Below are 23,973 nucleotides of genomic sequence, written 5' to 3' on the forward strand. Positions count from 1 at the left end.
GCTGGTCAGGGGACCGTCAGCCTACAGCCCAGCTGGTCAGGGGACCGTCAGCCTGCAGCCTAGCCGGCAACATTCATGTCCATACATGCATTGTGCACCAGACGAGGACGATGGGCAAATGCCGGAACGGTTAATCCCCCCTGGGTGCTTCACAGTCTACCACAGCAATCGCCTGAGGTTTGGCCGCAATCTGGCAGCAAACCTTGCGCTTTCTGTAATGCGCAAAATATTAACTGACACATTGTTATCACTTTGCGTGATCTTTCGACGGATGTCTCCGACACGAAGACCTGACACGCACCACATCTGTGTGAGCTTCAACTATTTTTAATGTTGTTCCACGTGCTTCTACGGCTTAAGCAAATCTCGGAGCAGACCATTACAGGAATTGTTGCATAATAAGTCGAAGAACCCTGTTAAAACAAGACAGGCAGATAGAGTTAATTATCATTGATCGGATGTGTCATAGGAATGCACACATTCCAAGCCATGCGATGCAGGTCGTAGTCTAAGTGAATGGCTTGAAGGCAGAAACTGATGTTTGAAACGGGTCTGTAAATTTAAGTTAACTGAGCCGTCAAAACCTACATGAAGGTGATGAATAACTAACCAAGACGCAAAGAAAATGTAGCGACGAAAACGAAAGTCAAGCAAAGAGAATAATAGAGACACCCAAACTTATTAGATCACCTTTCGTTAAAGAATACAGTTGAGTCAAAGGAAAATTGAAAGAGACACAGCAAGGACCGAAGCCGGGAAGTCTTGTTTTCCACCTCATGGCCTCATGCCATATTCCCTAACAACAGGTTCTACAAACGTGAATTCAAAAAATTAGAAATGCCCTTTTATGCTATAAGTCGCATTTTGCGTTGGTCGCAACAAACTGTGACAGCTACGGGTCTAATACAGCATGACAAATATTGCACAAAATCGGTACAATAATGGATATACAGTGGTGGATATTCAATAATGGATACAATAATGGATATACAATAAAGGATGGCATAATGGATATACAATAAAGGATGCGACAATTAATATACAATAATGGATACAATAATGGACACAATAAAATGCAATGTGATACCGCATAATACAGTACTGGATACACTTATTGATAATGAATACTGAAACAGTGCGCGGGCCGTACCAGCCTCATGAATTCTAAAGACCCAGACGTCGGACTGATCGGATCCTGCACCTAGCGAACGTGCGCCTGCTAGAGTACAACTGATCCTGAATAGAATGAATGGTGAAGGTTCACCCGCCGAAACCTCCCCTAACACAGCCGTCTGAGATGCGGTCCCTGCGCGGCGGTCAACATGCCACATCACCGTCCGGGTGTATGTGGCCGTTTGAAAACAGCGGATGGACGGGTGAAACAGCTGGACCTGCCGAGCTCCACTCGCGCTAATTCACGTCAGGTGGGTCGGCCGCCAAGTCGGGAGGGGTGGGGAAGGCAGGCAGCTGCACATGAAGCTTCATCCCTGAACATCGCTAGGAGTCACCAGTTCCCTGCCAAAGACCGCGACGTCAGCAGCAGACGTGCCCAGTTACAGTGCGCTGCTACAACTAGGCGCGCCAAGCTGATGAAGCCCTTCTCGTTCGCTCATCGACAGCTTATGTGCCCTCCCCACGCTGCCACGTCGAAGCCATCCTTTAGTTTCACCGCTGGAATGCTGACCCGACGGCCGCCTCGCGCGCGCATAATCGGCCGCCGCGGTAGCGCGTGTGCGCTGTATCCGGGCCATCGCACGCGTGTCGGGCGGCGGCGGGGCTGGCCCCCGCGCCGCGCCGGTCGGGGGCGGCGCTCCGTCTCCGCCCGTCGAGCAGCCGCTGCTGCCGGTGGCCGGTCGGCGCCGCCGGCAGCGCTGGACGCCGTATTTAGCTGATGTATACAGGGCCGCGCCGGCGGGCACGTGTAATGAGGGCCTGGCTGCCGCTCGGTATGCCGGGAGCCGGCTGGAAAGTGGGGGCGGCGCGTGTCCGAGCGACCCCGGGTCGACCCGGCCGACCCGTGCCGTCAGCTGGCGGAGCTCAGCTGACCGATGGGCGGCCCCCTCCGGCCGGCAGCGGCCGGGGTCCGCCGCCGAGAGACGGTGCCGCTGCTCAGGCGTGTCGGCCTGGCCGGTTCTCCCTGACGCTCTCACTGCTCTCGGTCGGCGCCTGGTCTTCTGCTGTCTCAAGCTGTTTTGGCTCGTTCCAAAGAGTGAGCGGACGTACCAGCTCCGCAGATCTCCGTCGCCTTCCGCCGGCGTCTCCTGTCTGACGAATCGGATGCGCCGTGACCTTTGAGCACTGCGTGTGCGCACGCACACCGTGTGAAGAGACAGCTGGCCGGGAAGGCGGCAGTGCCAACTCTCCGTTTTCGCTTTAACCACGCCTCACCGGTACAGCCTCCTACCGGTCCCCTCGGGCCGCCGGCAAAGGCTGCTGGCGGCCAGTGGAATGATGGGCGTAAATCGCGCGCGGTGAAAGCGGGGGAGCATCCATGCACCCGGTGCGACGAGGACATCCTCGCGTGATCGCTGGACAGTATTTTGAACACTTGACACATTAACGGTCAACAGAACAACCCCACCCGATGATAAAACCATGTCCATCTTAAAAGCTCTCCATAAGCGCGATAAGCCCCGCAGCGGCGGCGCGAAATCCTCCGCCCGTCCGGTCGTTAACGTCGCTTGATTATCCGCTGCGCTGTACGGTGATGGTCGTCGCCGCATAGCCTGACACGCTGGCCCATCAGCTGCGATCCTCGCCTGATGCTGCACCGAATCCTGTAGCAGTGCCGGTCCAGACGGGCCCGATACAGCAGTGCCGGTCCAGACAGACCCGCTGTAGCAGTGCCGGTCCAGACGGCCCGCTGTAGCAGTGCCGGTCCAGACGGACTCGCTACAGCAGTGCCGGTCCAGACGGGCCCGCTGTAGCAGTGCTGGTCCAGACGGGCCCGATACAGCAGTGCCGGTCCAGACGGCCCGCCGTAGCAGTGCCGGTCCAGACGGCCCGCTGTAGCAGTGCTGGTCCAGGCGGGCACGGGTGGCGGCGGTCGGCCCGGCCTCCTTGACAGCCGCGAGAGGCCGCACTGTCGCCTTTGAGCGCGGCTGTCAGCCGACAGGCCGGCCGCACAATGGCGGCGGCCCGCTGCCCGCCGCGCACAAAAGCGCGATGGGTTTTACTGCGCTTCGGGCCATTGGTGTAAAGAGCAGTTGTCTCCATTGTGCTGAGCGCACTTCTGCGAGTGAGTGAGTGAGTGAGTGAGTGTGTGTGTGTGTCGTCCGGCGTCACCGCGGACCACATTCTGCGATCGGTTCGGTGCTCCGGGCCTGGCGCGGCACCGGCCACCGTGGATCACACTCTGATCGGTTCGGTGCTCTGGGCCTGGTGCGGCGCCGACCACCGTGGATCACACTCTGATCGGTTCGGTGCTCCGGGCCTGGTGTGGCGCCGGCCACCGTGGATCACACTCTGATCGGTTCGGTGCTCCGGACCTGGTGCGGCGCCGGCCACCGTGGATCACACTCTGATCGGTTCGGTGCTCTGGGCCTGGTGCGGCGCCGACCACCGTGGATCACACTCTGATCGGTTCGGTGCTCCGGGCCTGGTGTGGCGCCGGCAGCGACGCTCACAGCGCCTGGCGCGGTCAGCTGTCCGACCTCGGCGGCTCTGACCGATGGCCACTCGGCTGCAATCTATGTCCCCGTGACGCCGCCAATGTGCCGCACGCTGCATGCTAATTGGCATCTGCCGCCGCGACGATCTATGGTATGAAACTGAACCGTGAATTGTTTCCTCGCGAGCGTGATAGGACCCCAGTCTCCCCCTAACGCGTTAGAACAATCTGACGTAAGCTATTTTGCGCTGCCTCGCTATGCTGCGGTTAAGGAAGCAACTGCTCATTGTTCGGTTTAATTTCGTTAACAGCTCATGAAGATCGTTTCGTGTTTTATTTGACTGAAAACAGCTGAGGCCAAAATTAACAGCGCAGATGCAGGGGAGCGTCATGAACGTTATGCAGATGCATGGCGAGGCCTTTCTACAAAGCGGTGGTTGAGTCCACCGAACACATTGTTGACGGCGATGGCGACTTCGGACGGCGATGTTGGTGACGATCAAAACCGGCTTTGACCGTTGTGCATGCACGTCTAACTTCTTCAGCATTTCCTCCGGTCTTTCCAGCACTCCTCGCTAGAGATTTGGAGCCGCGAACCAAGCGACCCCAAGTCGTGCCGAGTTCCCTCTCCTCCGCTCTTGTCGTTTCTCACGGCTGCCGTGTTGATGGCAGCGCGCGGGCGGGCCGCGCCGCCGCCTGAGCCCAGCAACCCTCCGCCAACCAGCCGCTTACCGCGCCGAGCGCTAATATTGCAATTACGTCGGCCTGGGGCCGGGAGGCTAAGCAAAACAAGCAGGACGCCTCAGGCGGGAGACGACATTGGACGAGCAGTGCAGGATTACTCGGCGCGTCAGCATGCAAATGCCATTTGCTGGTCGGCTTCAGAATTGAAGACCGTGCCACTGCTAACGACCGTGGATGTTGAAGACGGCGAACATGGCGAATCCTTTTAGCGTGTCCGCCACCTCAATATTTGTTTGGGCCACCCAGGGCGTAAACCGTTTTCGAATCATTTCCGCCGTGTAGTTTTGCACATAAACCGTACAGCCCACAGAGGAGCCGAGCCGACGTGACGTCAGCGCCGCAGGTCGTCTCATCTGAGCCGGCCGGCGCTCACAAAGGCTGGGGCGCAGCCCACGCCGTGACGTCACGCCCGTCACAGGCCGGCCGTCCTCCGCGGCGGCGCGACAAGGAGCCACGCTGGGCGGACACCGCTGCACGCAGAGACACAAACAGAAACCGCGCAACACGCGGCGATGAGCGATGATGGGGCGTCAGCCGGCCGGCGCGCGGCTCGTGGCGTCCGGCGGCGACCGCGCGAGGCGGCGGACGCGGCCGCCGCGCGACGGGCGACACGCGCGCGCGCAACAGAAGAGCGCGGAGCCACCGAAAACACGCCACAAAGAATCGAACATGACGGCCGGTGAGGACCTGGCAGCATACTCGCGCGCCCCCGCCAGCCTCGCGCGTCACGTGGGAGACAGCGACAGGCGGCAGGGAACACGCCAGCGGAATGTGGGAGAGACGAACGGACGCGTACGCAGCGCGTCACGCGCGGGCGAGAAACCGACGCGTCGCAGCACGTGATAACTTACGCAGGTGAGCAGCAACACACGCGATACAGCGCACGGGGATGTGAGATATAGCCGAGTAAAGCTTGCAGAGAAGTCGGCTGGTGTTTGCGTGTTGGGAACTGTATAAAGGGGATGAATGGCATCATCCGGAATATTGCGCGGGCAAATAAATGCAGCCTTTGAATTTGAAAGCATCCTTTGACTCGGGTATGACGCTGAGAAGACTTACACGCACGCGGCACACAATTACGTTATGCGTGCATTCAACGGGCCTTTGTGTACGGCACAAAATGGTGATGTATAAACGCAAAGAAAATTGTGATTCTCACGTAATGGCAGAACTATTTTGTCGCCCAAATTGTCTTTTATGATTTATATCAATAGAAAGAAGTCGAGCTGACTTCTGCTGAACAATCGCTTTGATCATCATTCCCTGCCAGCCGAACGCTGACATTAAACAAAGGAACGGCTGGTGGTCCGTCCCCCTTCTCTTCCCGCCCGTCAGGCAACTGTCGCCGCCCTGCGCTCAGGTCACAGAGGCGGCTTCTGGTCAGCCGGAGCCGCGCTCCGTCAGCCATCGCCGGCGGCGGAGAGTGGGGCTGGCCTGTCCGCCAGGAGCGCGGGGCCGGCCGTGCCTTGCCGGGCGGGCGGCGGGGGCAGGGTTGGTCCCGGGTCAGCTGACCGTGCCGTGTCGGGCGGGCGGCGCCGGGGGTGGGGTCGGCCCCGGGTCAGCTGGCCGTGCCGTGTCGGGTGGGCGGCGGGGGTGGGGTCGGCCCCGGGTCAGCTGGTCGTGCCGTGCCGGGCGGGCGGCGCTGGCGGTGGGTTCGGCCCCGGGTCAGCTGGCCGTCTGTCCGTCGCACCGTCAGGCCGGCCTGCGACGGCAGACTACTCGACAGACACCGAAATGCCGGCGGCCGGCCACAACCCGATGACTGAGGGCCGAGGGCCGAGGGACGAGTGCTGAGTGACGAGAGGCGAGGCCTGGGCAAGAGGGAAAACGGTGCTGGTATTAACCATCAAGCACCGGTCCTTTTTCAGACCTTTGTTTCAATTAAAGAACTAAAAAATTTGGCACTTGATCAGGCGTTCCGAGCCCATTCAAGATTAAATGTTCCCTGAGGCATGTTTGTGGATATCGACCTGGACAAATGGTTGCCTGGCGGGAAGACTCGTGAACGGGTGCTGGACGCGCGTCTTGGTCAGCCCGTCGCTCAGCGGATGGGTCCCGCCTGCTGGTTCCGGGTTGAAGCTCGGCATCAATGACCAGTCGACACGCCCTTCGCTACACGCGAACGGCTCTTTTCCCGGAGACCACCCGTCAATTATTGCGCGCTGGTATGAAGCACCTAAAACTGCAGGCGGCGCAGTAACGCAGTGACCTACACGCCATTGCGAGCTGGCAGTCACCTCGGAACGAGGCCGCTGAGGTCAACCGGCCGGCGGTGAGCTCCGATACTGGTGCCTCAGAGGCCGGCGGTGAGTTCCGTCACTGGTACCTCAGACGGCCGGCGGTAAGCTCCGTCACTGGTACCTCAGACGGCCGGTGGTGAGTTCCGTCACTGGTACCTCAGACGGCCGGCGGTGAGCTCCGTCACTGGTACCTCAGACGGCCGGCGGTAAGCCCCGTCACTGGTTCTCTTTGAAGTCGGCCATCTTTCGAGGTCGATCAACGCGTTTCAATCCTGCGTGGCGACTCTGGGTCTGGTCTGATTTCCCGCGGAACTCTGACCTCCCTCGCGCCACCGCTGAGCCGAGCTGTCGCCATCTCGCGCCTGTGGAGGGTCGTTAGTCTCGGCTGACGGTTGGCGGGGGGCGGCAGGCGGGGGTCCCGGCGCAGGTGCGGGCTGTTCCTCGGCGCGAACAGCCGCGCTCCCGGCCGAGGCCGCGCCGGGCCGGTGTGGGCAGCCCCGCTGTGGGCGGCGGGCCGCCGCCCCGCGCGCCGCCGGCCGTAATGGATGACGGGAGGCGCCCCGGTTTACACACACACACACACACTCACACACAGATACAGTTGGTGGCGGTGGCGCGGGCGGACGCGGCAGGAAAACACGGCCTCAATAACAAACCGCTGCTATGAGGGCCGAATAAACACGTCGTAAAAAGCGCTTGGCGGAACGGTCCTGTGTAGGGCACCGACGGCGGTGCTGCGGGAGCAGTTACCACCGCTCCGTGCGCACGAGTGAGGGAACGTTAGGACAGCAGCAGGCAGGATGAGCCCAAACAGAGCCTCTTCGTGTTTTGCCTATCGTCCATTATGCATTGCTGTTTTGAAACTTATTCCCATCGGTATTGTAGGCTTACTCCCTGCTCAGAACATACACTAAGCCTATCCTACTGCGTGTAGCCATCATTGAAAATGTGTAATTGCGGTTGGTGTAAGGTTCTTCCGTTCTCGACGTCAGACAAGACAACGGAGTGCGGAGGCTCTCTTGCACTGTGCAATGCATTGCAGGCACGATGGCACAGTGCCAGCCCGTAGTTCAAGCCGCCAACACTTGGAATACCACACCTTGTAAAACACTGAATAACGTAACCTAAATGGAACAAAGTAGAAATTGCACAGGATGCGCATCAAAGTCCTATTCCAACTAGCTCCAAATTCTTGCAGGCTCAGATACTGCCTTCAGTCGCAACTTCTTGAGCCAATTCCAACGCCCTCTGATGAGGACTACTTCCGCGCCGGCGGTAAAATGTAGCGACGCTGGAGCGTACTGAGGTGCGTGGAAACGGATTAAATTTGACAGGGCTTTCCTTCGGTCATGGGTAATTGGATTAAAAGGGATTATTTACAGCCTTTTACCTCGCGTGGTCGCGCCCTCGCTGTACCATTACTAAAGGTTTATTGGCGATGAATTGTCGCGCGGTCAGGAAACCCGAGTTCAAACCGCACGGGTCGATACTGGGCGACTTGACAAGACTTATGGTGTGAAGGGGGCCAAACCCACTTCCTGGTTTCCAGCTAGGAGGCGCAGCAAATGGCGGGCGAACTGGCTCAATGCACTCGCGAACGGCCAGTCGCGCCCCAGTCACGCCCGCTGCCGCCCAGGAGCAGGGCTCGAGCGTCACGGACCCGCAGCACTCCGTGTGGCGTGGGAAAGGATACGCCAGCTGACTCCGCTCCGACCGGGCGGCGAGGCCCAGCTCTGGCGAAGCCGGCCCTTGTCCTCCGCGCTCCGCACGCGGCTCTGACAGATCGTCTGAGGTGGCCGCAGTCCGTCGGTACACGTCCACTCGTCCGGCTTCAGGCCGGCCCGGAGCCGACGAGCTAGGGACAGCCTGTCGCGCCCCAAACGCCACTGGAAACAGGGGGGGAGGGGGGGGGTCAGCCCGGGGTGGTGGTTCGCCTCCGGCCCGCCCGCCGGCGCAAGGTCACCTGGTGACACGGCCGGCCGCTGCTGAGCTCGTCAGCGGTAGGAGGTCAGAGGGGTCGGCGTCGCCAGCCGCCACCGGCAGCCCGCCACGCAGGCGCGGCTTCGCAGGCGTTGGCGATAGTATCGACAGACAGTCACCCTTTGTCGGCGTTTGTTGCATCCCCTGCTGAGGTAATCTAGACGAGCTCAGCGCTGTGCTTCACTGACGGTCCGATTTTCAGCACGCCTCGTGAGCAAATGGCTGAGGTGGGTCGACTCTCGCTGGGGGTAAAATCAGTGCCGCTGCGACGGCCTTCTCTATTTGAGTTGGCATGTTCGTCGCTTGAGCGGCTGCAGGGGCGGACAACTTCTGTCGCGTCGGTGGGAAGGCGACAGGTGAGGGACGCTGCCTGATTTCCGGGCGGGCCTGCCTTTTCGTCTGCCGGGAATTCGGCTGGTGCCTCTCCTGCTCTCCTCGCCGTTGCCTCCCGGCCTCTGCGACTATGCATAGCTTGTAAAACCTGTAATGCAACTAAGCTTTAAGTTAAAGTGATTTAGTTATTCAAGCGTAGGCTCTTGGCGCAGCTGCTCGGTCTGTCGCCTTGCTGCGGTATCATCTCTGCACGGGCGGAGGGGGGGGGGGGGGGGAGGGGGCAGTCCGGCCCTGAAGCCTGCCTGTGATGCCGACCATCTCGCCGTCGCCGGTCACTGCCCCGCCACTCCGCCGCTGCTGGTGAGTTTTTCTTCTAAGGTGTCGGGTCTGGCCTGGCCTCGGTGGCTACCTAGAGACAATGCCCGCAAAGTGAGCACTTTGGCCTTTTGACGGCGCTGTCCCCCAACCGGCGCTTTGTTCTGGGCGACAAACAACCGGGCCGGCCATGAAATGCGCCTTTCCTTGCGTACCTCACAAACACAGTCTCTCGCACGCCGCAGCTCGGACGGTCTGTCGGAGTGTCGTTCGCTGGACGTGCGGCCCTCCGCCCCAAACGCGGTGCCAGCCACGCCGCGCGACGCCGCTGCCGGAAGCCCGGCGCGGAGCTCTTCAGACCTGCCGGCCCGTCACCGTGTCGCCGTCCCAGACGACCGGCCCGAGTGAGCCCGGCTGGTGGACGGTCAGCCCGAGCGAGCCCGGTTGGTGGACGGTCAGCCCGAGCGAGCCCGGCTGGTGGACGGTCAGCCCGAGCGAGCTCGGCCGGTGGACGGCCGGCCCTAGCGAGCCCGGCTGGTGGACGGTCAGCCCGAGCGAGCCTGGCCGGTTGGCGGTCGGCCCGAGCGAGCTCGGGCGGTTGGCGGTCGGCCCGAGCGAGCCCGGCTGGTGAACAGTCGGCCCGAGTGAGCCCGGCTGGTGGACGGTCAGCCCGAGTGAGCCCGGCCGGTGGGCGGCCGGCCCCAGCGAGCCCGGCCGATGGACGGTCCGGCGGCGGCAGGAGTCCGCCGCCGGTGTCACGCCAGCCGGGGTGCGGCCTGTTGCTGGTGAATCGATCATCGTCGCTGGCTGGCCGCGACCGCCGCTGCGTCCCCAGCTCGCTGACCGGACGTGTTTGCTCTGCGCCGCAGCCGCAGCACCGCTGCGGCCGGTCGGCCGGGTTGGGGCTCGGCGCCGCCTTGGCCCGGCCGGCGTTTGTAAACGCATGTGCGGATGCTCCGGTGCGTCAGACGCCAGTGGTCGGCGCGAGAGCGTCGGAACCACAGCACAAACTGAGCCTCGTCTGCTGTTCTGACCCTGACCCCTTCCGCCAAGTGCGCCACACCGTAAGCCAAACGCAGCTCTCGGACGCGGTCAAAGCAAAGCGATGATGTCTGGCCGGTGTAAAGCAGAAGTGCAGTCTTGACTCAGGCGTCGAGCCAAGGTCCTCCTTGGAGGAAACCCATTGAAGCGGTCGCCGGACGGCGCCAGTCAAAGTGGATGTTCAGGCGCCAGGCGCCTGTCGACCGCATCTCGGAAGTTGCAGACAGAGCCCACTTTGACGCGTTGTTTGCCGGGAGCGTATCAAAGCCATGGTGAGCTCGGGGGTAGCGGGGCACCGTCTGGATACAATCGGCAAGGTCATTGAGACTCGACCAGCACACTGAGCTGGCATTGTATGAGTAGCTCCTGTTGCCATTCTGTAGGTGGACTTCGCTGAAACTCCTAGTGGACTGTTGACATTCTATCGGCGCTGGCATTGAGTTCCCTGCCAGCAGCTCCGCCGAAGCTCTGCCAGCAGCTCTGCCGAAGCTCTGCCAGCAGCTCTGCCGAAGCTCTGTCAGCAGCTCCGCCGAAGCTCTGTCAACAGCTCTGCCGGAGCCCTCCCAGCAGCTCTGCCGAAGCTCTGTCAGCAGCTCTGCTGAAGCTCTGCCAATTTCTGCCGAAGCTCTACCAGCAGCTCTACCGAAGCTCTGCCAGCAGCTATCTGCCAGTAGCTCCGCCGAAGCTCTGCCAGTAGCTCTGCCGAAGTTCTGCCGGCAGCTCTCTGCCAGCAGCTCCGCCGAAGCTCTGCCAGCAGCTCTACCAAAGCTCTGCCAGCAGCCTTGCCAAAGCTCTGCCGGCAGCTCTACCGAAGCTCTGCCAGCAGCTCTGCCAAAGCTCTGCTGAAGCTCTGCAGAAGCTCTGCCGGCAGCTCTGCCGAAGCTCTGCCGGCAGCTCTGCCGAAGTTCTGCCAGCAGCTCTGCCTTGTCCGACAGGCGGCGCCACCAGCAGACTGGCTGCGCTCTGTTTTCTGGCCAGCAGGTGTGGGAAGCATAAGCACAAAGGCAGCGCTGCCCTTCACAAGACAATGCAGCCGAATGACATTTGATGGCGATTACGATACAAAAAACAAAAAAACAAAAAAACGCTGTGCATCACCTGGCATTTGTATGAGCAAGCGGTTAACCTTAGCTCGGCAACGCTTTGAGCTTAAAGAATAGGAACGTGTATTGTTCACCGCATATATCTACGGGTAACACATATTTACAGTGGAGAAGATGCGAGGATGAGTACGCTTCAGTTGTGAAAGAAAACCGTAATCGCATATGTCACGTGAATAAACTGGTCGCAAATTACTCGTTAATTTTCGTAAGGCGGCGTAGCTTGATTCACAAGATCTTACTGGCAAATGGGTAATTTGGGTCGCGCAGTTCATGCTCGCTCTCGCGCTGTGCATGATTAAAACAACTGTTTTATAGTTGAACTACTAAGCGTCTGAGCAAAAAATATAAAACAGTTTATGTATAAATACATATAGCCTTACTTCCTGAGAAAATGAGGATATGTACTGCAGTAACTCATCTTGAAACAGGCTGACCAAGGCCATCAAAAAGGCAGCGGATATTGCAACGAGATAGATTTATCTAGATATACTTAAAGAACAGGTAACATCTCGAAATTGATACCTTGCATTATCTTTCTAAATCAAAGGAATTAGGCATATACCTAAGCGTTTGAATTTAATCAGACCTAGCAAAACCTTTCGTATTTTCTTGAGCACTACCGGACATCTATCTCAGAAGGTAAACAAACAGATGCAATTTACACTGATTACTCTTCAGCATTCACCAGCGTGAATCACCTTCTTCTGCTACACAAGCTTCGCTACTCTGTTTGCAGCCCTGGCTGTGCGTACAGCTGGCTGGAGTCGTACCTCAGCAATCGTTCACAACGCGTAGTGCTGAACGGCAAGCAGTCTGACTGGACTCCAGCGCGATCCGGTTGCCCAGAAGGTAGCATCCTGGGACCGTTGCTATTCGCCTGCTTTCCGGCTGATATTCCTGATCAAATCGAGAGTGAGTGTCTTATGTACGCTGGTGATGTGAAAATGTATCACCGAATTGACAACGTAGCAGATTGTCTTACACTTCAGGCGGATTTGGATCGCCTCTGTGAATGGTCCAAAAACTGGGGACTGAAATTGAACCCTGCTAAGTGCAATACCATCTCGTTCACCATGGGTACGTCACCTGCTCACTACTCATACGCACTAGACAGTCACCGCTTGGATAGCTGCCAGCAGATTAGCGATCTTGACGTCCTGCTGGACACTAAACTCACCTTTGCCAATCACCTAGATTGTTGTTGTCTCAAAAACAAATAGGATGCTGGGCCCTCTCATGCGAACCGTGCAAATGTCGTCGTGCTCTCGTCAGGCGCGGTTCAATCACAAGGCTTTGCTTTGTGCCTCCAACGCTCATGTAAGACCATTGATAGAGGACGGTAGCGTTATTTGGAGCGATGCTGCCGTTTCCCATCTCGCCCGGTTCGAAAGACTACAACACCGCTTTCTCATATGGCTGGGTTCGAGTAGCCAGTCTCGGTGTCTCTCCCTGGATTATGAGCATCTTCTCGCTTTCTTCAAAGCATCATCTATCAAGGCACGCTTCACTCAGTCTGACATTTTATTTCTATACAGCACATTTCATCACAGGCTTGATTGCGTTCACCTAATATCACTTCAGTCTGGCTTCACCCGACCGGCGTTCTCGGCATATTGGTCTTTTCCACCATACAGTTGCAAAGGTCAACACTGTTAAAAATGGATTTGTCGCATGACTACCCGCTGTCTGCAATCAATTTTGCAGCAATTTCCTTCAAATGACTTTTTCATCCAACAAAATCATTCCGATGTCATTTGTTTAGGTTCGCCGGCACACGTGGAACGTTTTCTTGATGACTTGATGCGCAACTGTGTGTGTGTGTGTGTGTGTGTGTGTGTGTGTGTGTGTGGTGTGTGTGTGTGTGTGTGTGTGTGTGTGTGTGTGTGTGTGTGTGTGTGTGTGTGTGTGTGTGTGTGTGTGTGTGTGTGTGTGTGTGTGTGTGTGTGTGTGTGTGTGTGTGTGGGCGAGCGCGGGCGCGGGTGTTTGGTTAGGTTTGTTGTTTGTGTGTGTATCAGTATGTTTATGGCTCTTAAAACTGCACTGATTCCGTAATAGGAGCTTTTGCCAGTGGAATACTTATGCTTCTAAATAAACAACAAAGAAGAAAACAAATAAGAAAATTCATATTTCAAACAGCAAGCCTTTCAACGCCAGCAATGCCCCAAAACTGGAATATTCTCAAGCTTGTGCTCTTTCATTGTAGTCTTAATGTTATGGACTGCAGCAGTACCAACGTAAACATACCGTTAATGCGTTTTCGCCTCCGATATGACCTACCATAGACGCCTGGTGTAGTCAGAAGGCCAAATGGGTCGCATTCTGCGACCCAGTACAAATGTGAAACGATGGCAACAACAAAAGCGTTCAGCCTATAGTGCTAAATCGTAAGTTCGGAACTATTTTTGCAGTCTAGCACATGACTTATATTGTTTGGCGTTATCCCCAATGTCGTCATAAGCTAAATAAGTTATTTGTCATCTGTCGTGACATGTGGCATGGTTTTTAACATCGCTTCTTCGGCCTCGACCCCCTATTTCGTCAAGATTCGTGTGTGACCAGCAGGCGATTTTCCCCACTCGTGCCAATTTTTGGAAATTGTGGTGGGCATGCACAAAGCTTCTATGAAGTCTTCAGAAAGAGGGTCGCACAAGACGATGAATGTGTTAGATTTCTGGATTTACTCCAGGTGTACCTAGATGAAGTAGACAAAATTTGTTCATTCATCATTGATCATCGGTTGGAGCGAGATATGCAAAGGGCTCTGAACCATCTCAGCCTGTTTGGTCGGTGTTTGCACTTAAAATCTAAGCGCGGAAACAGTGAGGCAGTCGAGTCCTTGCTGACGCACGATCTTCATGCGGGAACCGTGATGGGTGAGACGGTGCTGGGCGCGTGTTGCCGTGGTACCGGGTTCAAGCCCCGGGACTGGTCAATATGTTTCGCCCGGCTGTGAACGGAAGGTCTCTTGACAACCAGCGTGATACGGGGTGTGGGCGACCTGCTTCCTCCGACTGCTGAAGACTGTGAGCGAGGTCAGACGAGGTCCCATGACCAGGACCCATACGCCGGTGTTTGAGAACCTACTGTAGGGAAAATGTTCCGCAGACGAAGTCGAGGCACGAGGACCCATACACCTGTGTTTGAGAACCTACTGTAGGGAAAACGCTCCGCAGACGAGGTCCCATGGCGAAGACCCATACACCTGTGTTTGACCTAACCTAACCTAACCTAACCTAACCTACAGACCTACAGACGAGGTCCCATGACGTGAACCCACACGCCTGTGTTTGAGTACCTCCTGTAGGGAAAACATTCTGCAGCGTTGGCAAAGTTCAGAGAGGAAATTACCGATGGGCTGGATCGGCACACGTAGTGCCGTGCAAGCAGAGTATTCGCAACAAGCTCCGTTTAGCAAGTGTTATGATCGCGAAACCATCCACATTACCAACCAACCAACCAACCACATACACGCGAAACCATCCACGAAACCAGCAAAGCATTTTAAAATTGACGGTTTTTATAAAAAGGAACATGGTCCTTTCGCGATCCTTAAGTTCAAGTATGGGTCATACGCTGATGCAAAGGCCAACGCAATCTTACAGTACTATGTCTTTGCAAAGAAAATGCTTTCTGTAAATCGAATAATAATATACGAATCGGGAGAGTGTGCTGTAACTTACCAAACGCTCAGACTGTCAATGTGCCTTTCTGTATGCTGAATCATTTTAAACGACGAAGGGAAAAGCACCGTTTTAGATTAATATTTTCCTCAAAAACGGCTATTTCCCAGCCCACCCAAATTTTGCTCAACCCCACCAAAAAAATGGCACGTTACAAAATACTGTGCCCGATCCAGAACTTGCAAATACTCAATAGCACTTGCAAGCCGTTTCCTTAGGCAACGATGTGAATTCGCGCCATCCGCGCTCACCGGGAGACTTCCTCTACACTGCGACCTGCCTTAGTTGTGCTCTAAGCCTTTTGCAGCGTAAGCGGCGACAGCAATCGTCTCCCACCAAGCTCCTTGTGCACCGCCGAGGTCGACTGGCGGATCACGCGCGTCGGTCTCTCCCGCGCCGGGGGCCGCCGGGCGGCCGGCGGCCGCGAGCGCCGTCCCGCGGCGCGCGACCGCCGCAGCGCCGCCGGCGTCAGCAAGCGATCCGTCAGGCTCATCTCCCCGGCGACTCGTTACGTCAGCTCAGCGCCCGGCGTCCGTTTCTCACATGAAATTCATCACAAGCGCGCCACTGTTGGCGGCACATTAGGCGGGGCGCGCGTGAGCTTGGCGAGTGGGAGCGGATCAGCCGAAGCCGGCGCCTCAGTGGCCGTACGAGCCGCCCCTGCCGTCCCCTGACCTGCGCCAAAACGCTTGGAGCGGAGCAGCTGAAGGCGGCACCTCAGTGGCCGTTCGAGCCGGTCCTGCCGTCCCCTGACCTGTGCCAGGTCGCCTGCTGCGGGTCAGCCGGCGCCGGCGCCTCAGTGGCCGTACGAGCCGGCCCTGCCGTCCTCTGACCTGCGCCGGAGCGCTTGGAGCGGAGCAGCTGGAGCCGGCATCGCAGCGGCCGTTCGAGCCGGTTCTGCCGTCCCCTGACCTGTCTCAGGGCGCCTGGTGCGGATCAGCCAACGGCGGCTGCCGTTCGCCGGCGCCGTCCCTTAGGAGAGGGGTGGATTCTTCAACCTAACCTGAGCACATGCGGCGCCGTTGGGCAGGAGACAAGGCGTCCTAGGATACATAGCACACGTGAGTGCGTGGCTCTATTGGAAATCGTCTTCTGCTAGACGAATGAAGTGTGGCTGCTCAGGGCATATATATATATATATATATATATATATATATATATATATATATATATATATATATATATGCACGGTGCTTCTTGTAGCCAGCTTGCTAAAATCGAAAAAAGATATTCGGCTATCAGTGGATTTTGATTTTGGAGGTGGGAGCCACACTTGGCCACAAGGGAGCCTTCTTCGCCACTATAGAGTCCGGTTTCTATGCAAAAGACCCTTTAGACTCGGAACCCTATTGCAACACGTCATGGCCCACTTATTACTTCAAAAGCCTCTCGGTCGTATTTAATTACCAAGAAGGAATTGGGGACTGGGGCCGATCCCAGGGGTTGTTGCCCCCTGCAAATGAGGAGGAGAGTCCCAAAAGTCCCCTTCTCAACTTCGTCCCTGCTGGTTACGCAAAATAATTTGAGTGACCTGGATACTGTTCAGAATTAACGTCGTAATATTGATGACGCCCCTCAGAATAGCAAACGTTCAAAAAGACGGTTGAGAAACCATTCAGAAATATTCTATATTAGTTCATTAAGGGAGAAAATACTCCTGCACCAATGTCAATAGCACCGTTTGGTTTCCCAAAGTGATCATGAGAGACGTGGATACTAACGCTGTTTTGGGGTTCTCACCACGGTCCTGGGTTTATTTATATATTTTTACTTTCATTTTACGACAAAGGTAACAGTCAATCGCAATTGAGGCAAAGCTTACCATAATCCCTATGTGTTGCCTAACTATATTTTCGTTACGTGACAGACTGTAGGTGACCACAGCCACGCCATGTGCACCCTGCGTATACGCTGTCACGTACTCAGCGCTTTGTCGCCTACTGTCGTCCACCTCAGCGCATTGTCGCCTACTGTCGTCCACTACCCAACTCCTCCAATATTAACATTACTGTCTGTGACACTTCTCTCACACAATTATCCCCCACTCTACCAGCAGCAGATTACCGCCTCTTAGGAATCGCCCGCCGATCGGGTGCTGCCTTGGGCGGCAACCGCGGCGCGCCTGTTGACAAAAAGCCGTGAGTAGCTTTCGACCAGGTGTGACGGTCAAGTTCGTACAAATGCGCGAGTTTTGGGATCGCTGCCGCCGCTGCCGCCAATCGCTAAGGCGCTGCTCGCGCCGTGCCCTGGGGTGCTGCCTGCAACGCCGACCGTGCCGCCGTCTCCAGCGGTGACCGTAACGCCATCTACTCCAGCGGCAGTGACGCCACCTTCGCTGCCGGCAGTGGCGCCACCTTCACTGCCGGCAGTAGCGCCACCTTCGTAGCGAGGACTCTTCTATGGACCAGGGTGCCGCCAGCGAAACTGACCGCGGCGGCGCTCACACCGCCTGCTGGGGTGAAAATGCAGGTATCAGCAGGTAAACAGGCTTAAATTAAAGGCATATTCCCATAAAAGCCCAACGTTCTCCACAGTGGCCATTCGGAACAAGCATTCGGCTTTGGGCCTTCATCAAGTTAAGAGGCTTGGGGATGGCCGAAGGACAAGAGCCTATTCCCAATGTATAGAAAATTAGACACTCATGAGGCTGTGATTTTCAATTGCACTGCTATACGCGTTCAATGAGTCTCAGATCAGCGCTCTGCCATATGATTCAACAAGATCTTAGCCAGAAAAGGGTGGTACCACCTGCTTTCTTCTCTTCTCCAAAAGGGAAAACAACACATGCCTTCATGCTCCCCTCAACAGAGCGCCAGTGACTGCCTTGGCCAAATGAGCGCTCAGGGGTCACACGCAACTGAGCATCGACCCGGGTTCACCGCGCGGGAGACTGAGGTGCTAACTACTCGGCCATGGCGCCCCGGCCACCTGCTCTGCCGGAGGCGACGTCCTTATATCTGGTCTCTCCATTCAGATTTTGCTAACCATCTTAATTGTGTCTGCCACCGAGCGATGCGCTGGGGCCGGCCCCTCGGGGTGCAGGGTAGGAGGACTGGCCGGTGGCCACCCTCTGGCCAGTGACTACCCGCTAGTCGGGTCTCCGCCGGGACTGGGGTTCGTCCCTCAGGCTGCAGGCTTGGAGGACTAGCCAGTGGTCACGCTCTGGTCGGCCCTCTGCTGGCGCCTTCGACTGTGTTGTTGGCTCCCATGCACATTGCTTGTGCATGCAGGTGCGGGAAGTGGTAATATTCTTTTTTGTCTTTTTTTGCAATTATTTTTAATTGAACCCTGGCAAATTTGATTTACCTCCAGTACAAAACAATATCTATAGACTACATCTATTTCCAGACATTTCGATACCATCTGTCTCTGTGGATTGCAGTTTTTCTTGCGCTAAGCATGAAAAGAACCTTAACCTTTCATGGAAGACAGTCAGATGGGTCGGATTTTAGCCTGTACTCTTACCAACGAGTATGGCTCATGATTGCCATCAATCACATGGACGTGGCCCTTTTGACAATTCATTCCCCTTTGCCGCCACTTGCAAGAGGCTCCTCGTCCACTCTACACCTCGAGCTGCAGGCAACTTTCGGCGCACTATGATGTGCTTCAGTAGTAAGTATGCTGAGCGAGGTGTACTGAGCGACGGCAGGATCACAAAACCAAGGCCGCTGGTCTACTCACCAAGTTTTTCATGCACGCCAGTGTATTAGGGATGCCACGATCCACAAGACGCAGCGTTTGGTCATGCTCATCTCTTAGAACAAAAAAGTGGCGCGTGTCTGCAAACTTGATGGCGCTCCAGCCGGGACAATGTGGTTTTCTCGGAGGACCCTCAGTTGTGAGGCACAAATGGATAATTCAACTGCATACTGATGCCTCGTTTTTATCTGCAAGTGGAGGATGAGCTCTTATTTTAAAGATAATTTTTGCAGGGATCACTATAATTTTGGCACAAGCGACTGTGAAACTTCCACGAAATGTGCGTTGGTGGTAATGTAAGAGAAAGGCGGGGGGGGGGGGGGGGGGGCAACAGTGGCCCCAGCTTTCACATCTTTGTTTGCCTATTACAGGTGATTCTATTCAATACACGCACATATCACCACACTTTTGGCCTTGCATACATATGCTATTTGATTCATCGTGCACCAAGGATATACGAACCGCGAGAGTGGTACCGCGCCCCAGACTCTGAGCAAATTATCAGAGGCTTTGGGTGGCGATGCGCTGTGGGAAGTTAAGACATAACTGCGTTCGTATCCTCACCTTCTCAACTAAGTCATTATCACTGAAAGGCACAGCTTTTGCCAGTAATTATACGCAAACGCTTAAGCGAAGTAAACACATCACAAGCGTACCGCCACACCAGTAGAACCGGATGGCGAACGTTCGTGGCATCACATTCCGGCAGGCGCTTCTGGTGGAGACGGCTCAGATTCCCAGATTCTCATCTGACTGGGGACGGTTCAGTTGAGAGCCGGCTTGTCCACGACGGCGTACATGTCATCGTTCATCACGACATGCTGCAGGGGCTTTTCTGCGACTGCGGTGGTGGCCGGCGCGGCCGTCTCCTTGTCAGGGTCCGGCACGTTCTCGTAGATACGACTGCTGGAGGCGCCGGCGCTCGGCGCGTCGCACAGCTCGTCGGCGGTACGCGCAGCGGCAACGCGAGCGCTCAGCGGGTTGAGGCGTGCGTACTGCTCGCCTGGCGCTTCAGGTGGAGCGCGTTAGGTGCTGCAAGCACGAGTACGAACTGGAGCTGCGGCTGTTGGCGCTGTGGCCGGCCGTCTCCCCTTCGGCCGAGCCACCGCCGCTCCCCAGCTCCCGCCAGGCCGACCTGCGCTGTTTGGGCTCGTCGTACATCATCTCGCCACTTTCGTAGAGCGGGTCAGCGTGCGTCGGCTGCTCGAAGCTCTGCAGGAACAGCCTCTGCTTGTCGGCCAGCGGCACCACGTTGGGCAGGTCGGCCGCCGCCGCCGTCGCCGCCGCCGCCTCCGCCGGCGCGCCCTTCGTACGTCGCGGCGGCTTGGCGATGGCCGCCTGGCGCGCGGCGCTCTTGCGCTCGAGCGTGAGCACCGACCCCAGCGGCAGGTCGGGCGCGCTGCTGCGGCGCGAGCTCTCGTACGCGCTTATGGCGCGCAGCAGGCATTTCTGCACGAGGGCGCCGCTGGCCGTGCGGAAGATGAGCAGGCCGGCGCCTGTCTCGCTGCTGCGGCCCGTCTCCAGCAGGAAGCCGCCGCGCGTCTGGCCGTACCGCCGAATGTGCTGAAAGAGCCACGTGTAGCGCAGCCGGCGGTCGCCAGCCGAGCGCAGCAGCACGGCGTCGGCCGAGACCTCCAGCAGGTGCGAGCCGCGCAGCTGCAGCCGGCTCGCCATCTCGTTCGCGTCGATCGACACGACGAACGTGTTGCCTGCCGGCGGAGCGCGCGCAGCGGAGGCGCACGTCAGTGTCACGGGTTCAGGGCGGTGGAGAACGCCACACGAAGCAACGACACGGTAACAACCAGAGGCGGACTGAGACGGCTCCCGCGGACATCGTGAAGGTGAAATTGAAAGGTGTAAAGGTGTAATTGAAGGGTGTAAAGGTGTAATTGAAAACGAGGAGACGAGCGGCCATCTTTATAAAAACTGCCAAATGTTCACTACCAAAATTCATCAATGTTTTCCGTTGTGCTACATCACGGCTCTTGGCTTTTATGGACAGTATCGGAGTCACGGTTTGGGAAAGAGCGGTAAATCATGGCGCTAATGCTATCCCACCCTGGTTTCCTCCTCCCAAACCGTGACACTGATATTGCCAGTGGCCAGCCACACGGGGCTGGCCACCGGGCTTGTGGCAGGGGACACTCCCAATCATCATCCAGGACGCTCGTTTGGCTGGCTAATGACCCACGATCGCAGCAGCTCCCCGTGAAGAAAAACGCCGCGAAGGTGCAGGATGAGGCGGTTTAAGAAGATGGAGTTGAGATGAGTCTGGATAAGACGCCTTCTCACCAGCAAGGGTCACTTCAGGACTTTGGGATTAGGTAGAGAAGTGGCTGATGGGATGCTAGGGCGGAAATCGTCGTAAACCTCCTCTGTCGAGACCCACCCCGCGAGGGGTCCTTTTTTGGGTACGAGGGGTCTTTCTTTTGGGTCAGGCGAGGATCCTGCCAGGGGGCACTCAAGCTGGCTGATGGCTGGTGGCCGTAGCTTGCCCGGGGGGGCAAGGTCTTGAAATTTTGGGATGAAGGGGCGATTGGGGAAAGGAGGGTGGAACGAGAGTGAATTTTGCTGACGAGAAAGCGTACATCACGTGCTTACGTTTCGCCTCGCCACCGTCCGCAAGCCCATACAAGTCGTTGTCATCAAGAATTTCCTGTTGCAGTCTTTCCGCTGCTGCTAGCATCTTCGGGCACTCGTAGGCTTCCAAATTTCCGAAAGCAATCTTCTGGAGAGCTTCCACCCATTTCTGCATTTCCTGCAAGCTCACTGCTCCGAAGACGTGCGACTCGTCTCTCGTCACCACCTAGCGGGAAAGATAGTAAGTACAGCTTCCTGATTCCACGAACGCGTCATTCACCACATTTCCATGCATATATCTCCCTTCATTCCCGAAACCACGGCGTCTCGACGCGAGAACGCAGACCCGGTTTTACGTACAGCTCCGGAGAAGTCCGCTGCTTGATCTAGCACATATGGAAGTGCTGATATCAGCCTGTCACGACTTGCATATTTTTTGGAATCCACTTTCAGCCGAACGATCTGCTAAAGCAGCATTAAAGAGTTTTCAGGGCTTAAGTTTCACCTCATAATAACTCAACGCATCTCCTATATGGTTAGTGCTCATTTTAATTATGCCCCAGGGTTTTCGATAATTTGATTAGGGAGGGTCAGTTCCGAAATTGATTTTCTTCTACCGAGGGCAGCAGAGTTGGTTCACAATTAGACATCATCAAACGTCTCACCTGAAAGACAAGCGTAATCTCTTTACGTAAAAATCAACTCTTGGCAACGTACACGATCAAACTGTCAGCGTCTACGGTTCTCGTTGGGGCCATGGCGGCACCCTAGCCATTCTGACGCCTAAACACAATGGAGATTGTACATCAACAGACTCGCACCCACGCACACGGGGCTGGTTTTGCAGCCGTCGAGAGCTGCCAGCTCACGGCAGCCAGGAAGGGCCGTACGCGGCCGCCTACCGAGAAGACGAAGTCGCGCTGCTTGTGGCGCTCCTGGGCGATCTTGAGACAGTCGTTGAGCGGGATGATGAGCGCGGCGGGCTCCTTGCGGTGCAGCGACGGCGTCAGGTCAAACAGCTCGAGCCGCTTGACGCCCTGTCGGCTGGCCGGGTACAGCACGCACTGTTTCTGCACCCACGGCTGCCGACAGAGCACAGCGGTGTGGACGCACCCCGGGGCAGCACCCGCACCCCCGTCTGGCAGCATCATGTAGGCAAGGAAGCCACTGGACTCGGGGCATTTACGCGGGGTACTGGTTAAAACATCGTTGCCCAGGAAAAATTGGCTATATAAACAAAACCATCGTCTCCCACGTTACAGAATTCGGGTACCAAGTGATGTGTTGTATCAAGAACCGATAATTATCTGAACTGAGCGGCTTAGACAGTAGTATTAGCCGTATTTCTTGGAAGAAAAAAAACAGGAGAATGGGGGCATAGTTAGGTTGATACGTCCGCAAAATGCCTTTCTCGAAACAATAGCAGAAGGAAATACGGGGAAGAAATCGGCTCTTCTGCTATGGTTTCGGTAAAGGCATGTTGCCGAAATATCAACTTAACTATATCTCAATTCTTCTGGTTTTTCCGAGGAATAAGGCTACTACTACTGTCTAATCTGCAAGAATAGTGTTCCTCGCTAATACACTGAACAACTTACGGAATTGAGGAGCTTATGAAGCGTGATCGAGTCAGGCAGGGTCTGGCGGAGCTGGCTCGGTGTTCAGCTCCCTCTGGTGTCAAATCAGAGCAGTGACGCGCGCAGGCAGCTCTTACCGTCGTTAACAGTCACACCCCTCACCGTCACGGGGCTTCCAACTCCCTCTGCCGCCCGACACCATCTATCAAGCGCCCCCCACCCCCTTCGAGGCGGCGCGGCGCCACATCCCACCTTGCTCAACAGGTGCTGGAGCCAGTTGGTTGGCGGCACGTACAGGAAGCCCGACTTGATCTCGCCCTCCATTGTGGGGCCGGAAGGACGGCTCGGCGGCGGAGCCGGCGCTGCACTGTCACCGGCTTCGTCCAGGCTCGGATGCGCCGGCTCTGGCGGTGCTATCTACGCCGGATGCGCCCCGTCGCCAGCGCGACCGCACCGGCGGTCGACGTGACGCACTGACGCCGAGAGCGCTCGGGAGGCCGCCGGACACGGCCGGTCGAACGGGGGTCAGGGCACACGGGCACGGCCGGGAGTCGGCGGGGAGGCGGGATTGCACAGTGAATGGGAAAGGTCAGGAAGGTAACAACAGGAGCAGAGGTCGGGAAAGTGAGCTGGATATAGACTGAGGGTTTGGGAGATAAGGTCATGGATTTTAACCGGGAATGGATGTCGCGTACAGCTGACACAGCAGCTGCCGCAAGTGATGGCGATAAGGGACGCCACTGCTTGACTCACTGCGCACCCAGTCAAACAAATACTACAGCCAGCAACATCAACGCACATCGTTATTTGGTGCTGAAGATGCATTTTAAGTTTTATATCAAGGGGTGACATTGGAAGATACTTGATCAGAAATAGTTATGCAGTTCGCAAGAGCCATACAAATTACCCTGCATCACCACATAACGGCTATTTCCGGTGACGTCATTAAAGTCGGTGAAAATGAATGCACTTTGCTAAGTATCACGAAGCGGAGCCGAGAAACATACAAATGAACAGCCACTGAAAAATGGAGATTGAAATCCCTTACCTTATACAGAAAAGCACGTA

At 56.5% G+C, this 23,973-nt stretch overlaps 1 protein-coding gene across 1 annotated transcript; it reads right to left on the reverse strand.

Annotated features, from left to right (window-relative positions):
* Window positions 1-18,748: 18,748 nt before the first annotated feature.
* LOC119110694 (docking protein 2) lies at window positions 18,749-23,292 on the reverse strand. The gene is made up of 4 exons (XM_037234596.1): window positions 23,158-23,292; window positions 22,231-22,410; window positions 21,350-21,554; window positions 18,749-20,457 (listed from the first exon to the last, which is right to left on the reverse strand). Exons 1-4 carry the CDS (start codon window positions 23,227-23,229, stop codon window positions 19,760-19,762), a joined length of 1,155 nt encoding a protein of 384 aa, XP_037090491.1. The 5' UTR covers window positions 23,230-23,292; the 3' UTR covers window positions 18,749-19,759.
* Between the last annotated feature and the right edge of the window lie 681 nt (window positions 23,293-23,973).

Source organism: Pollicipes pollicipes, unplaced genomic scaffold (assembly GCF_011947565.3).
Source record: "Pollicipes pollicipes isolate AB1234 unplaced genomic scaffold, Ppol_2.1 Scaffold_7231;HRSCAF=8579_pilon_pilon_pilon, whole genome shotgun sequence".
NCBI lineage: Eukaryota > Metazoa > Arthropoda > Thecostraca > Pollicipedomorpha > Pollicipedidae > Pollicipes > Pollicipes pollicipes.